The 15,095-nt window shown below is 58.0% G+C and overlaps 1 protein-coding gene across 1 annotated transcript in view; it reads right to left on the bottom strand.

Annotated features, from left to right (window-relative positions):
- The window catches only part of LRP1 (LDL receptor related protein 1), a 78,650-nt gene that overhangs the window by 31,237 nt on the left and 32,318 nt on the right, over positions 1–15,095 (bottom strand). The window contains exons 16-31 of the mRNA XM_046654568.1: positions 13,033–13,173; positions 12,810–12,935; positions 12,224–12,340; positions 11,694–11,774; positions 9,968–10,135; positions 6,778–6,960; positions 6,152–6,352; positions 4,704–4,949; positions 4,288–4,485; positions 2,896–3,100; positions 2,549–2,713; positions 1,625–1,869; positions 1,255–1,386; positions 709–936; positions 303–477; positions 108–202 (exon numbers count right to left, since the gene is read on the bottom strand). Coding sequence (XP_046510524.1) covers positions 108–202; positions 303–477; positions 709–936; positions 1,255–1,386; positions 1,625–1,869; positions 2,549–2,713; positions 2,896–3,100; positions 4,288–4,485; positions 4,704–4,949; positions 6,152–6,352; positions 6,778–6,960; positions 9,968–10,135; positions 11,694–11,774; positions 12,224–12,340; positions 12,810–12,935; positions 13,033–13,173 — 2,706 coding nt within the window. The remainder of the gene's footprint in view (positions 1–107; positions 203–302; positions 478–708; positions 937–1,254; positions 1,387–1,624; positions 1,870–2,548; positions 2,714–2,895; positions 3,101–4,287; positions 4,486–4,703; positions 4,950–6,151; positions 6,353–6,777; positions 6,961–9,967; positions 10,136–11,693; positions 11,775–12,223; positions 12,341–12,809; positions 12,936–13,032; positions 13,174–15,095) is intronic.

The following is a 15,095-nucleotide window of genomic DNA, read 5'->3' on the forward strand; positions in this document are numbered from 1 at the left end:
AGGACCAGTGCTAAGCTGGGAGTTTGGGGAGGTAGAGGTGCAAGTGGGGGACCCTGAGAGCATGTCCTGGTCGAGGAATCAGGGAAGGCAGGCAGGGCAGCTCGTACCCACAGGGCCCTTCTGGCCGCTGAAGAGCAGGGTGCGGTTGCTGCCATCCATGTTGGCCATGCTGATGTTGTCACCGTCGGTCCAGTAGAGCTTCCTGCGGGGGGGTGGGGGGGAGGGCCGGGAGGGGAGGGTCAGAGTCCTCTTCAACTCTCACCCCACACCCCATGCTCCCCAACCCTGGGCCCTGGACCGACCCACGCAGGGGGTGCACGACTAGGCCGTGGGGCTGCTCCAGGCCCTGCACCACCGCATTCTTGAAGGAGCCGTCCAGCCGGGCCACGTTGATCTGCTTCTTGTTAGTGTCATAGCTCGTCCAGAATAGGTTCCGGGATACCCAGTCCACGGCCAGCCCGTGAGCGTTTGGCAAGTCTGGGGACACAGTGGGGAGCCGTGGTTGGGTGTTTGAGGGCACAGGTCAGGAGGCTGGTCAGGGAGGGCCTGGCCTGGGTTTAGGGGAAATAGGGATCAGGGAACCGGGGTGGAGCACTGAGAGGGAGAAAGGTTTGGAGAAAGAACATCAGGACCAAGGGGACCAGCGGGGAGCAAGGGCTGGATGGGGGGGTACCCACGCCCACGGGGGGGACCAGCACAAGGCAGAACCTGCAGAGACGACCGTTTCCACGCCTGTGCCGTTGATGAAGGCCCGCTTGATGGCCTGTGTGCGCACATCAGACCAGTAGACGCGCTGCTCGCGGGCATCGTAGTCCAGCACCGTGACGTTGTCGATGTCGGGCACCGTGAAAGAGATGATGTAGTTGTAGTAGGGGGCGTCCAGGTCCACACCCCGGATCTCCATCTGACGTGCGTACAGTAGGAACTTCTTAAACTCTGCAGGACACATGGCAGGTCACTGAGGGCAGCCCCCTGCCTCCATACTCCCCATCACCCACCCAGATTAGGGTCCCTCCTCCTTCTGGTTCCTTCCATTTGTTGCTGGTCCTCGGCTATCAGGCAGCACTCCCATTGGGTGTAACCTCCCTGGCTGGAGTTCCAGCCTCTTCTTACAGTGGCCATCTCTGGAGCCTCTCCCATCATGTCCCCCTGACTGGGACAGTCTACCTTCACTTACAACCAGGAGCCTGGGTGCTTGAAACCTGCCCCTTCAGCCTCAGTTGACCACTGGCTCCTGAAGGGGGGGCCTCCTACCATAGCAGGTGGTGTTGTCCTTGTGGAGCTTCATGAGGTGGGGGCAGGCACAGGAGACGGTCCGGTTGTAGTTGATGAGACACAGGTGGGAGCAGGGGCCCCGGCCCCCGTTGGCCTCACAGGGATTGGGAGCTGCAGGGGAGGGAGAAGCAGGAACATCCTGTGACTTGCTGGCCCCTCCCTGGCCTTCCTCACCTAGACGCTCCCATCACACCCCCCACTCTGTTCCAGCATCACCTGCTGCCAGACCCTCCTCTGTCAGCAGGCTGGCCCACCCGCACCGTCCAGCACAGACCACCCCCTGTTCTCATCGCCCTCTCCTCTCTCAAGGGCTTCTGCAGAGGCTGCCGGCTCCTCTCTGGCCCCTTACCCATGGGCTGCCGGGAGGGGTGGTACACCTGCAGGTCGAAGGGCTGGGTATTGGTCCTCTGTACCACGGTGACATTGTGGCCAGTCCACTTGTTGGCCTTGGCCAGCGTGTTTGTCCGCCAGTCTGTCCAGTACACCTCCCCCCCGTACAGCGTCACTGCAAACGGGTGCGACAGGAACTCGTGTCCCCGAAGCACCTCCATGTGGCCGGAGCCGTCGTAACGGGCTGAGTAAATGGCATCTGACCTGAGAGCGTGGTCGGGGCAGAGTGAGGATGCCAGTTGGGACCTCAGCCCTCAGGGCACCCTACCAGGGCGCCCACCCACCCAGGCCCTGGCCCACAGCCCCCCCACCTTAGCACGCTGGAGCATTCCTTCCTCCCAAACCCTGCTGGCCAGGGAAGGCAGACAGAGCGGCCCTGGAGCAAGGACCACGTGGTACAAGGTCTAGGATGCCAGCTCTCAGACACCGAGGCCCAGGCCCCGTCTTTGGGCCCCTCTCTCCCCAGGCCGCCGTTAGCACCACAGGGCTTTGGTGGAGCTTAGGAAAAGGCGCCCCCGCTGGGCAGGCCTGTCAGAAAAACTTTCCCCTTGCCCTGGGAGACAGAGCCCCCAGGAGAGCACACAGACTTGTGGGTGAGGACAGGAGGTTGTATTTCAGCCCTCGCCCACCCCTGGGCCAAGCACTCCTGTGCAGGGCAACAGCCCCGCCTCCACTTCTGCTATCCGCGCCTCTACCCCCTGCCCAGCCTCTGCCTCCACCTCAGTCCTCTTACTGGGTCTGGCCCTTGGCTGCCCCAGTTCTGGCTTTAGCTCCCCCCGGGCCTTCTCATCAGTGCCAGGTTCTAGTACCCCTGACCCCACTCTGTCCCAGGGAAGGACTGGGGAGGATGGAGGCCTCCTGGGGTGTAGTGGAGGGTGCTGACCTGGCGTCAATCCAGAGGATGCGCTTCTCCAGGTAGTCCACGGTGAGCCCGTTGGGCCAGCCTCCTGAGCCTGTCTCCCGGTGGATGGTGCGGCGCCCAGCCCCACTCATGGAGGCTGCCTCGATGCGGGGCAGGCTGGCATCCCAGTCTGTCCAAAACAGGATCCTGGGGAGTGGGGAGGGGGTCAGGAGGGCCTAAGTTGAGGGTCTGGGGTAGGGGCTGTGGTAGGATTCTTGGTAAAGGGTGGAGATGGGCAAATAGCATTGAGGAGACAGGCGTCCCTGGCCCGGCTGAAGGGGCTTCAGGGGGGACCATGGGGCCAGAGTAGGGCTGGGCAGGGTCCTCACCCATCCCGGGGATCCAGCGCAATGGCCCTTGGGTGCTCAATGTCACCAGCCAGCAGGGTGGTCCGAAGGGTCCCATCCAGCTTGGCCACTTCAATCTGGTCCAGGTTACTCTCCACCCAGTAGATATTGCCTGCAATCCAGTCTACAGCCAGGCCCTCGGGTGTGGCCAGGCCATACTGAATGACCACCTCGAAACTGGTCAGGGCTGGAGAAGAGAAGGTCATGCGGGGTTAGACTCCCCCGAGGTGAGAAGGAATGAATGCATGGTACCCGAGGACCCCCGGATGACCCACCTCCCATCCTGACACCTCTGCCAATACCTCTGATGTGCCCCAGATTCAAATGGGGGGGGGGGCCCACAACCCCCCCCCCCAGTCTCCTCACTCAGGCCCCCCACCCCACCAGAAGGTCAAGCAGGAGGGGAGAAGCCTGGCTTCCAGAACCCTGGAGAAGGGGAGGCAGCAGCTATCTCCTGCTTGCAGGTCTGAAGGGCTAATCCATGGGGGAAGGTCAGAGCAGACAGTGGGGACTTTGGGGGACAGACCTAGACTCAATAAGAGGAGGACAGAACTTTCTAGAAGTCACTCTGCATGCTGTCTTGGAGATTTTTCCACGGTAATATACATGTATGGACCTCATTATTTTAGAAACTCTTGTGTAGTGTGAACAGCATCACTGTCTACTGAGCCATGCTCTTGTTGACGGACATTTGCACTGGTTCCAAGTTTTCTCTATCGCAAACAATACCAACTCCTCTCACAAAATGTGCTGCTTTCAAGTCTTGGCTCAGATGTCCCCTTCTCAGGGGGCCTTCCTTGACCATCCAATTTAAAATGCCACCCCATGCTCCCTACCCTGCCTTGCCTCCTTGCTTCTCATCCCCAGCGCCATCCCTTCCGTGACGTTCCATGTTGTATCGTTTGTTTTGTTTATTTCTGACATTCCCACTGGCATGTAGGCTCCATACAGGCGGATGTTTGGGCCTGTTTGGATCCCTGCTGTCTCCCCAGGGCCCAGTGTGTACGGCAGGTGCTCAATATGTGTGTTACTAATGAAAGAAGTGTGAGAGGGGTCAGGCCGCCTTGGGACAGAAGGCACGGTTCAGATACCTGACCCCTCCATGGCTTTTTCCCTTCAAGCCGGCAGTTCTAGGATTTGGGGAGCCGAGCTCTAGGCCTTTCCAAAGAAAGGCTGATCATTTTGTTAATTATCCGGGTGGCAGCTCTACTGACGATAATTACGGGGCATCAGGCACTGAGACCCACAGCAAAATCTAACTCAATTAAAAGGAGTGTGGGGGATGGGGAGCTAAGGGCCTGTGGCTCTAAGTGCCCCAGTGCCCCGTCTGGGTGCACTTTGCCCCGATCAGTCCCAGGCACAGAGGGCGGTCACCTCCGTTGTCCAGCAGCTTCCCGCGGTAGATCTTGTCCTCCACCACGTCGGTCCAGTAGAGGGCGCTCTGGCTGAGGTGGAAGTCCAGGGCAATGGTGTTGCGCAGGCCAGGCACCAGAACGCTGTAGTCCCCTTTGTGAAGGTCGATGCGCCGGATCTCGTGGCGGTTGGAGAAGATGATGAACGGCTTGAAGGGGTCTGGAGAGGGATGTGAGAGGGCTCAGCAAGGGGCTTGCTGCCTCTGTCACCCTGTCCAGAGGCAGGCAGTGTCTCTGTTGGCCTTGGCCCTGGGCCTGGATGGAAACCTCAGCCTTGGCATTTGGCCACCCAAGGGCAGCCCACCGCAGCTCAGGGGCCTGCCTCAGCCTGCCCAGCCTGCCCGGCCACCCCGGCCACCCCGGCCACCCGCGTTTCACCTAGGCTGCGGCAGCTCTCGCCGTCCGGCTCCAGCACCCAGCCCTCATAGCAGGAGCACTTCACACTGAACTTGTTCTGGTCACACTTCTGGCTGCACTTGAGGTGCTTGGCACAGTAGCTCTGGATCTGGCAGGTATGGTTGTCGGGCCCCAGCTCCATGCCCAGAGGGCACGAACACACAATGCCTTCACCAGGTGCCACCGAGCAGTTGTGGCTGCAGCCGCCGTTATTCAGGGAGCACTGGTCTGGGGGTGGGAGAGCAGGGGACAGGATCAGGCTCAGGATCTGGGAGGAGGTAGGATCATGGCTGGGCTGGACCCCAAGTCCCAGGGAGCCCGGCCAGAGCTCTGGCACCCCACCCATGGCGTCCTTCTTTTCCATTCCTGGCCAAGCTTCTGTCCCACCACTTCACAGTCTCCCTCAGGACCAGGGCTGAGACCTCAGCACCCGCGACCCAGGACCGCCCCTCCCCTGCCCTGGATGGGCACCCCCACATCACGGCTGCATCTCTCTCTGGTCTCCATTTCCCTGCCCCTTCCTGAGCCCACGGTGGGGTCCCCAGCTTTTTGCCTCTTTCTGGGAGGGTCGGTAGGTCCATTCCTCTGCCCTCAATCTCTCCTGATTTGGGTGTGATCTGGGGTGGGTGCGGTAGGGAATGTCCCACCCTGGGTCCTCTGACGCACTCTGGGATCTGCCAGCCCTGACTGATGCCCCGTCAGCAGTTCTCAGGGCCAGTCCCCGCCTGCCTTATCTCCCCCTCCTCACCTCCAAGGAACCCGATGCTCCGCCTGGCTCAGAGGAGATAAAGCTGCTCCACTCTGCTCCTCGTCCCCAAGACACACCATGCGGCCCTCCCTGACCCCCATTTCTTTTGATCTTGAAGGCGTACCCTCCTCCTCCCACCTTCTCACTCAAGGCAAGATCCGCCCATCCTAGGGAGCCAGTTAAATCCCTGCCTCCTCTGGGGAGCCTGCCCTGACCACTTCGACACTCAACCCGGTGTCTCCATATCGAAAGCCGGCTCTGCACACCCTGCAGTACGAGGGTGGGTGAGGGGCTGTGCCTGAGGGAAGGGCTGTACCGCACTGTCTCTACGGCACTTTAGGAGCTGGGCGACCTTGGGCCAGTTATTTAACCTCTCTGTGCCTCAGTTTTCTCCTCTGTAGCATGGAGATGACAATAATACCTGCCTTACAGGGCTGCTTTATGGATTAAATGCTATAATGTGTGATGCACTTAGCACAGTCTCTTGCCAAGGTGAGTCTGAAATCAACATGGTTGTTGGTAACTGCCCCGGGTACGGCTCACCCAGCAGCCAGAGCTGTCCTTTCCTGGGCTCAGACTTCTCCCCGCAGAGCTTGGCCGTTGCCCTGGCCCTGGCCCAGACTCCTTATGTAGCCACCCGCCCCTCTCCTCTCCTGGGGCCCCTCCTGGGCCTGGGCCTCACCGCACAGCTCTCCCTCATCTGAGCCGTCTCCACAGTCGTCGTTGCCATCGCACAGCTTGTCGGGGGGCAGGCAGACCGAGGTGTTGTTGGCGCAGGGGTGCGAGGGTGGCCTGCAGGCCAGGGACTCACAGTTCTCCTCGTCTGAGTTATCTTCACAGTCGCTGTCGCCATCACACACCCATGCTTTGCTGATGCACCGAGCTAAGGGAAGGGTATAGTATGAGGGGCCAAGCCAGGGAAGCAGGGCTCTCTATGCCCTCTTCCCAGACCCAGTGGGCTTCTCTAATACTGTCATGACTGCAATGCCTTGGGGTCCACTAGGAACCTTGAGGCTTTTTCTGTCAAATTCACATAGGCAATAAAAAAGGGCAGGAATCTGCAGGAGGTGCTGAAGCTCAACTCTGGTGAGGGTTTTGGTTCCCAGGGCCCTTCGTGCAGGCCCTGGTCCCTTCCTACCTTGCCCCATGCATCATGCACAAGCTTTTTCTGTGCAGCCTTTTGCCTCACAATGTCCCCACTCCACCCCTCACAGTACGGTAGTCCCCGTTGCCACTGCTCTGCTCTCAGTACGGTCTCCTCCTGTCCACATTGCCCCATTCTAGACTCCCTCCAATCCTTCTTTTTACCGGAGTCCTTGCAGCCAAACTTGACATTGGGGTCACAGACGTGGGTCACTCCCTCACAGCTCTTCTCATCACTGGAGTCCATGCAGTCAGTGTCCCCATCACAGCGCCACCGCAGGGGGATGCACAGACCATCCAGCCGGCACTGGAACTCATCATTGTGGCAGCCACCAGGGGGCCTTGTGGCTGCAGGGGGACAGGTGGAGGGCATGGGGGAAGGGGGTCCAGGTCAGCCGCTCCCATCGCTGCCTTCCCAGTCCCCTCCCGCTAAGCCCAGCCCAGGTTATGAACAGAGGCAGCGATGGGGCGTTCTTGAGCCCTGCGGTCACTCCACAGAAGCCCTAACCGAGAGTCAGGGATGCCACACCTTCCAAGACCCCAGCCCGCGGCTCATCCAGACCCCACGACTTCACACACGAGACTGCGACTGGATAAGCAATTTCTTAGGCCAGAGTTCAAATGCCCCCCACCTTAGCCTCGTCTCTGTTTCATTCATTCACTCCACCAACACTTATGGAGCACCTGCGGTGTGCCAGGCACCGTTCTAGGTGCCAGCAGTGAACCAGACAAAGCCCTTACTCTAATGGAGCTGAAGTTCTCGTGGCAAAGTGAAAACGTGACCCGGAGTCCAGAGAACAATTGCAGGTGTGCTCAGAGCTCTGGAGACAGAGCAGAGCAGGGCTACAGGGAGGGGGACGCTGCTTTAGCTGGGACCATCAGGGAATGCCTCTGACAGGAGACGTTCGTGCCGAGACCTGAACAACATGAGCCCCGGGAACATCTGGAAGTGCATTCCAGGCCCAGGGAACAGCTAGTGCAAAGTTCCTGAGGCAGGACCATGCAGGCCATATTTGAAAAATGCCCAGGGCATATTTGAGGCTGCACAGCTACAGCAAAGTGAAGGAGGAGATGAGTGGCAGGAATGAAGGTCAGAGAGGTGGGGGGCTGCTGGCCATGGGGCTGGTTGGCGTTGATTCTAAGCGTGCAGAGAGCTGGTGCCGGCCTGAGGGCAGGGCTGGGGCGTGATCTGACTTATTTTGTGCAGGATCACTCCAGCCCTGCACTGAGATCTGACTGGGGCTGAGGAAGGAGCAGGAGCAGCATGTGGGAGGCCTCAGAACCTTGCCTTGCACTCAGCCCTCACACTGCTGCCGCAGACCCGCTCCCCACTCCCGCCCGCCTTGGCGCTCATCTTGTGCCTGGACTTCAGCAGCAGCCTCGGAGCGGATTTTCCTTCCTCGGGGCCCCTGAACCTCTTTGCAATCTAATCTCCTTCCGGGATTATCTTCTGAAAGCACCTCCCACATCTTATCACCTTCCAGCTTCGAAAGGTGCCTAGAGCCTGGCTTTCACCTGCTGTTGTCATCTGCCCCTTGGGGTGCAGCCTCATTCCCTGCTGTCCACTACAGTCTGGAGAGCCCACCCACCCCCCTGGCTCCTTCAGGAGTGCTCAGCTTCACTCCCTAAGTCTTACTGCTGGGTTCTCCAGGCCACCCCTACCCCCTGTCTGAAGACCCTCCCTTTTGTCCATTTACCCAGAGTCTAATTCTCAGCAGGGCCCAGTTCATCTCTCACCTCCCCCTGAATGGTCCCAGACCATTCCAGCTTACAACCAGAGTTAACAGCCACCACTAGTCATGACATCCCTGCCCCCTCGTGCCAGGCCCCCACACATCTCCTCTCATTTCGTAGAGGAAGCCAAGGCTCTGAGGAAGCGACTCACACACGTTCGCCAGGCTGGCGAGGGGCAGGGAGCTCTTCCCAGCATGCCACACGGCAGGCCTCCAGGGGCCCCTTCTCAGAATCCCAAGCCCTACTACCTGTCCCATCAGAGATGGCCCTCGAGACTCAGTCACTGTTTCCCAGGCCTTGGGTGACCCCCCCCATCCTCCCTCTCAGTGCTAGGCCCCTCGTGGGTGCTCAGTGCTATCAGCACCATCCCCACTCTGTGCTCCTTAACTCTACAAGGCAGAGGCTGTAGGCTGGTAGCCCAGGGGCCAGATGAGGCCTGCGGGGAGATTTTGGCTGCAGTGTTTTTAAAATTTTGCCAGTTGTTATGGGTTGGTTTGTACTCCCCAAAGATGCTAGAGTCCTAACTCATTGTACCTGTGAATGTGACCTTATTTGGAAATAGGTCTTCGCAGATGATCAGTTTAAGATGAGGTCATTAGGGTGGGCCCTAATCCACTACGACTGTGTCCTTGTATAAAGAGGAAATCTGGACACAGAGACAGACATGCGCACAGGGAGAAGCTGTGCCATATAAAGATGAAGGCAGAGATCAGTGAAACACGTACAAGCCAAGGAACGCCAAGGAGCACCAGCACCGCCCCGAGGCTAGGAGAGGCCTGGGGTACATTCCCCCTCACGGCCCTCGGAAGGAGCCAACCCTGCCGACAGTTTGGTCTTGGCTTTCTAGCCTCCAGAACTGTGGGACAATAAAGGTCTGTTGCTTAAGCCGCTCAGTTTGTGGTGGTACTTCAATGTCGCGGCCCTAGGAAACCAACACACCAGTGTTTAAAAATGGGTAGAGTTCCCATAAAAATCCGCACTTCTGGCTCTCAAAGCCAGGGCAAGCCTGGGTCTGCATTCTTCCATGGTAACAATTGGCCAGTGCTGAGACCCCAACGTCCCCTAAGAGGGTCTATGCCTTCCAGTAAACTCAGCCTCCATGGCCCCCTGGAGGCCTGGGCACGGGGGACCCTCACAGAGCCAGCTGCCTCTCCCTCGTCCGCACTGTGCTCACTCCCCCCTGCCTCTCTGAGCATCCCTTTTTCAAGCATCCAGCTCCCAAACCCAGGCCCTGTGCTGAGTGCTTTTCATGCCTGATCTCCCGGAATCCCCATGTCAGCGCTGCGATGGGGGTGCTGTCATGATCCCCACTCTGCGGATGGAACTCACAGAGGCCACAGAGATTAAGTAGCTTGCTCAAGGCCACCCAGATAGCAAGCTGCGGAGCTGGAGCGCAAACCCAAGGCCACCCACCGCAGAGCCTGCAGTCTTAACAGTGTGCGATGGGGACTGGTCTGCAGTCTCCCTCTCCCACAGGGCTGGGTGCTCCTGAAGGAGGAAAGCCAGGTCTGGGTTCTCTCTGGTTCCCAGATCGCAGTGGCACACAGTGCGGGGGATGGCCGGCCGGCTGAGTGCCTGGCACGTGGACAGTCCCGCCCCCCTGCTGGCCCCAGGCGCCCACCCTGGTTGGTGCAGTTGGCGTGTGTCTCGTCGCTGTAGTCCCCACAGTCGTTGTCCCCATCGCAGGTCCAGTGCTCAGGGATGCAGCGTCCGCTGTTACACTTGAACTGGGTGCTGGAACAGGAGTGGCTGCAGCCGGCCTCATCACTGTTGTCCCCACAGTCGTTGTCTGGGGAGAGGCAAGAAGGGGAAAGGCGAGGAGGGGGTCAGCAAGCAGTCTTCTCTGTGACCCCAGCTCTAGGCCCCCGCTCCCAGCTCCCCATTCCCACCTTTGGCCTCCCCCAACCCCCCACTGAGAAAACAACAAACAGAAAAGACACAGAAACTGCATAGACTGCAGCATGCACCATGGCCCACGCGGGGGCGGGAGAGGAGGGCGGGCTCCAGAAGGGCCCTTCCCCGAGTCCCGGAGGCTGGGGCAGGGGACGGGACACGATCCTTTCCCCTTCAGGCAGGGTGTGGGAACAGGGGTCTGCTTGCTTTGGGGAAAGGCAGGGATTTCTCTGGTTTGGGATGGAGCGTAGGTGAGGCCTCTTTGTGGGTGGGAAGGCTTAATCAGGCCCAGCCCTGGGCCTGGGCATGCCCTGGGCGCTCGGCCCTCAAGAGGCACAGCCTGCAGCTGGGAAGGGTCGGGGGATACTTCTAGAAGGCATCTGAGGGTGACTGAATGAACGTCCTGAGTTCCAGTCCTCGTGGGTGGGGCTCCAGGACCTCCCTCCACATTTTCAGGAGGCTTGAGAAGCCTGGGACTTGGCTGTCCTCCTTGGGTTGTGTTCCTGCCTCTTTTCCAACTGGATCTGCTTCTCTAACTCTCTCCTCTAGCTCTTGTCTCAGTCTGCTTGTCCCCACCCCTCTGTCATCTCCCCTCCTCTGAGGGTTCCCTCTGCCCTCTCTGCTTCTTTCCTTCCACTGTTTTCTTGCTGCCTCTCTCTCCTGCCTTTGGCTTTCCCTTCACATCCCTGGAGCTCTGGGGAGGGGAGCTGCCTGGGGTCCTGAGAGGCAGCTGAGGCCAGCTGGGGCTCTGGGGTGATGGTGCATGTGCTTCTATGCACTGACCGGCAGGCTCAGGACAGGTCTTTTCGTCAGAGCCGTCCCCACAATCCTTCTCTGAAACACAGAAACCGCCAGGGCAACCATTGGCACGCGAGACACAGCAAAGGTGAGGGGCAACGTGGCGCTGACCCAGTATATCCTCTCACATGTTAGCCAGGGCTGGAGCCACCGGTGAACATGTCACAATACCACACGGACACAACCACAGCCCTGAGACAGCACACACAAGACGATCCACTGGCCCCTGTGGCTCAGGGCAGACGTCACCTGGTCCACAGCTGACCGCCAGGTAGGCTCCTGAGCCTGGAGCCGGAGCCTGGAGGGTGCACCAGGGACCCCAGGAGACGGGGTTTGCAGGGAGAAGGGAGTCGGGCACCAGGCTCTCCTTGCTCATCCTCCCCAGCCCCCAAGCCTCTGCCGGAGGATGGGCAGCTCAGGCCCTGACGGGGGACGAATAGCTGACAGGCGATGGGCAGGGTCTGCCCTGCTCCCTATCGGTTCCCCCACGGCATTTCTGGCTCATCCTCATTTCTCCCAGCCAACCCAGTGGGACTTCAGTGAACCGGAGGGCCACCTTGGCTGGATCCTAAAATCCCTTCGCCACCCACCCTGGGCCTGGCTGCGGCTTCTAGCTTTCCGAGGAATCAGGGCAGGGGAAGGGAGGCGACTCTCACCATTGTCACATCTCCAGTTGATGTTGATGCATCTGCCATTGTTGCAGGTAAACTGAGTCAGGGGGAAGCAGGTGGGATAGGCTGTCAGGGAGAAAGAGTAGCTGAGTAGGGCCCTCAAGATTGCACAGCATCATAGCACCGAGCAGCAGGGTGCGGGGTCCCTCCTGTAACCAGCAGCCCTGAGCCTGGCCAGACCGGGGAGGGGAGGCTAAGTCAGCCTGAAACTCTGCTCGTTCATCCCTACCCCTCTGAGCATTCTTTTTTCAAGCTACTAGTTAGCAAACGCTGGCCCTGTGCTGAGTACTTTTCATGCAAGATCTCACTGACGTCTCATGTCGACACTGGATGTGGGTGCTATTATGATCCCTGCTTTGCAGACGAAACTCACAGAGGCCAAGGAGATTAAGTAACTTGCCCCGGGCCACCCAGGTACTAAGTTGCAGGGTTTCTCCAGTGCCCCTGCCCCAGGGCACGTTCTCATGGGCTCGCCCTCCCCTGTGCCAGCCTGGCCTTCCTGCTGTCCCTCTTACCACACGAGGCTGACTCATCAGAGCGGTCCCCGCAGTCATCGTCCAGATCGCACGTCCAGGAGATGGGGATGCAGCGGCCACTGGCACAGGAGAACTGGTTGGGTGGGCAGGTACGAGCTGGGGACAGGGATGGGCACGAGTGCTCAGAGTCCTGTCCCTTCTCTTAATTTTCCCTTCTTTCCTATTATTCTCTGCCTATCAAGAAGTCTTCCCAAGGGCCTCAAAGTCATTTGTCTTAGAGACATTCAAAACCACCCATGGGGGTCTCACACCGGATGCTTCAGCCCATCTCTCGAGAGGTCTTTGATCCTCCAAGGAGAAGATGCATCCTGCCTGGCTCGTCATCTCCAATCTAGAGCCGTGCTCTGTCCCCTGCAAGGTCAGTCCTCCCAGCTGGCCCTGTCATCCTGGGGTAGGGGAGAGCGCTCTGCTTTTCCTGCTCGGAGCTCCATCCTCCCTTGCTTTCCCCTGAGGCCTCTCTCTCTTCCTCCCACCACTGTCCTCCCAGCCTGGCTCCCCTACAAGCCTGCCTCCCTGACTGAGGAGGAGGGGTGGGGTGCCCAGGGGGGCGACCCCCACTGCACACCTGAACAAGTGGCATTGGACTCATCTTCGCTGTTCCCACAGTCGTTGTCCCCATCACAGAGCCAGCGGTTGGGAATGCACCGGTTGTTCTCACACTTGAATCGGTCGGAGGGGCAGGTGTGCTGATCTGGGGGGGAAAGAGGTCGGGGTAAGCAAAGGGGTGGGGTCTCCACCTGCTGCCCTGTGGCCTGCGGTCCCACTGAGAGGGCAGACGGATGACTCACGACAGAGGGCGGGGGCCTCGTCACTGTTGTCCAGGCAGTCGTTGTCGCCGTCACACCGCCAACGCTCCTGGATACAACGGCTGTTGGCGCAGGCAAACTCGCCCGGCTGGCACTGGGGCGGGGGCACGTAGGATGGGTTCGCTGCGGACACAACAGGGCGTGAGGGGGAGAGTCAGACCCGGAGCCTGGGACAGGTGCTGAGCCCCTGCACTTGGCCTGTTTTATCGTTTTAAAATAATACAGGAGAGTAATTTTTCCTGGTGCATAATTCTTCATGAACAAATTATCTGGATGGAAACTGCAACTCTTTCTCAAGCCCCAGGGTGATGGTCAATACTTCCAGTACCTCGGTGTGACCTGAGAAAACAGCAGCTTCCAAGGAGCCAAGAGCCCCCCCATACCTTTGTCCCTGCCGAACAGACCTCCCCTCACCCTCTTGTGCCATCTCCACAAACTGTCCCTCAGAAGTCATCTTGGGGACCTCTTGTCTGTGTTTGCATTTGTAACCTCAAGAAGCCCAGGACTCCCTGTCAGCTCCCGTCCCTGGCCCCTCCAGCTCTGCGCATCGTCTTTCTGACCCATCTCTCATCTCTTCTCTAAGCCCTGAAACTTCCTGTGGGTCCCCTGGGTGGCTATTTTGTCTCCCACAGCCCATGGACCACTAGTCCTAGAGGCTGGTATGTGCCCATCTTGCCCCTCAGTCCTGCTTCCCGACTGTTCCTCCTTTCTCCTCCTCCTCTTTCCTTCCTAAAAAAATCAGCGTTGACTTTTATGTTATTAGACTACACCACCCCTTAGTTCTACAGGCCCCCAGGCCACTCCCTGTCACCCTTAAGGGCTGAGCTCCTGGCTCAGTGTCACATTCTCCAGAGTCACTCTTGCCTTCATTCCTGGTGATTTCAAGGTCACGTAGACATCACCCTGACCTCTCACGTCCCCTCCCCATCAATGCTCCTGCCCTCCTCCTGGCCTCAGTCATGCACTCTTAGCTGTATGTGTGGGCCCACTGGCCATTTGCACTTCTGGGAGTCTATCCTAAGGAAGCCATCCACGATACAGGACGGGAGGAGGGTGTGAGAGACGGCAGAGTGGGAGGTTAGGAAATGGGCTCTGGTCAGACTTCCTGGGTTTGTGTCCCTGCTCTAACCTTCGGCCTCAATTTCCTCATCTGTAAATTGGGGATAATGAAAATACCGTCCCTATAGGAATATTTTAAGGAGTAAATAAGTTACCGCGTGGGACATGCTAATAACCGTGCTTAGTTACTCTGTGCTCAATAAATGTCAGCAGTGATTACAAGAAAAACTGGCAACAACCCCAACATCCAACAGTAGAGAAACGGTTGAGTAAATTATGGAAGGTTCACTAAATGAAAAATATTTCAGCCACTAGAAACTCTGCTTATGTATGCACGACATACTGTCAAGTGACAAAAGCCGGAAACAGAATAGCATGTGCAGCGTGATTCCGTTTGAGGTAAATGCATTGAGAAATATTTGGGGGGGCTGTTCCCCAAAATGGTTACAGTGGTATCTGTGGGTGGTAGAATTTGGGGTGACTTGTACTTTCTCCTTATATTTTTCTATACTGTTTCTTTATTTTTATAATGAGCATGACCTACTTTTATTAAAAAATGAGGGTATTTAAAATAATGCAATGATAACACAGAAAATGCTATGACACATATGAACTAAAGAGGGCAGAAGACACCTTCTATACAGTATGAGTACAGCTATGTGAGACGCAGCAATATAACCTGCCTAATGAGAAAAGGATGGTGTTCGATTTGCCACAAGGCTAACAGTATAGTGATGTTTGTGGGTGGGATTTGAGCTTTTTTTCTCTTCTTTAATTTCCAATATTTAGAACTATTTTATGTTGGTTTAATAATGGGGAAATAAATGTAAAAGAAGAATATTTTCCTCTTTCCCTAGCTGTCCTGCTCATCTCTCAGTTTCCCCCGATCTTCCCGCCCTCCCAAACCCCTCCCATCCCCCAGGCCTCCCTAAGCCAGTCCCAGCCCCAGAATCTTCTCTCACTCCATCCCTCACCTCCTGCTGCCC

Source organism: Equus quagga, chromosome 1 (assembly GCF_021613505.1).
Source record: "Equus quagga isolate Etosha38 chromosome 1, UCLA_HA_Equagga_1.0, whole genome shotgun sequence".
Taxonomy (NCBI): Eukaryota; Metazoa; Chordata; class Mammalia; order Perissodactyla; family Equidae; genus Equus; species Equus quagga.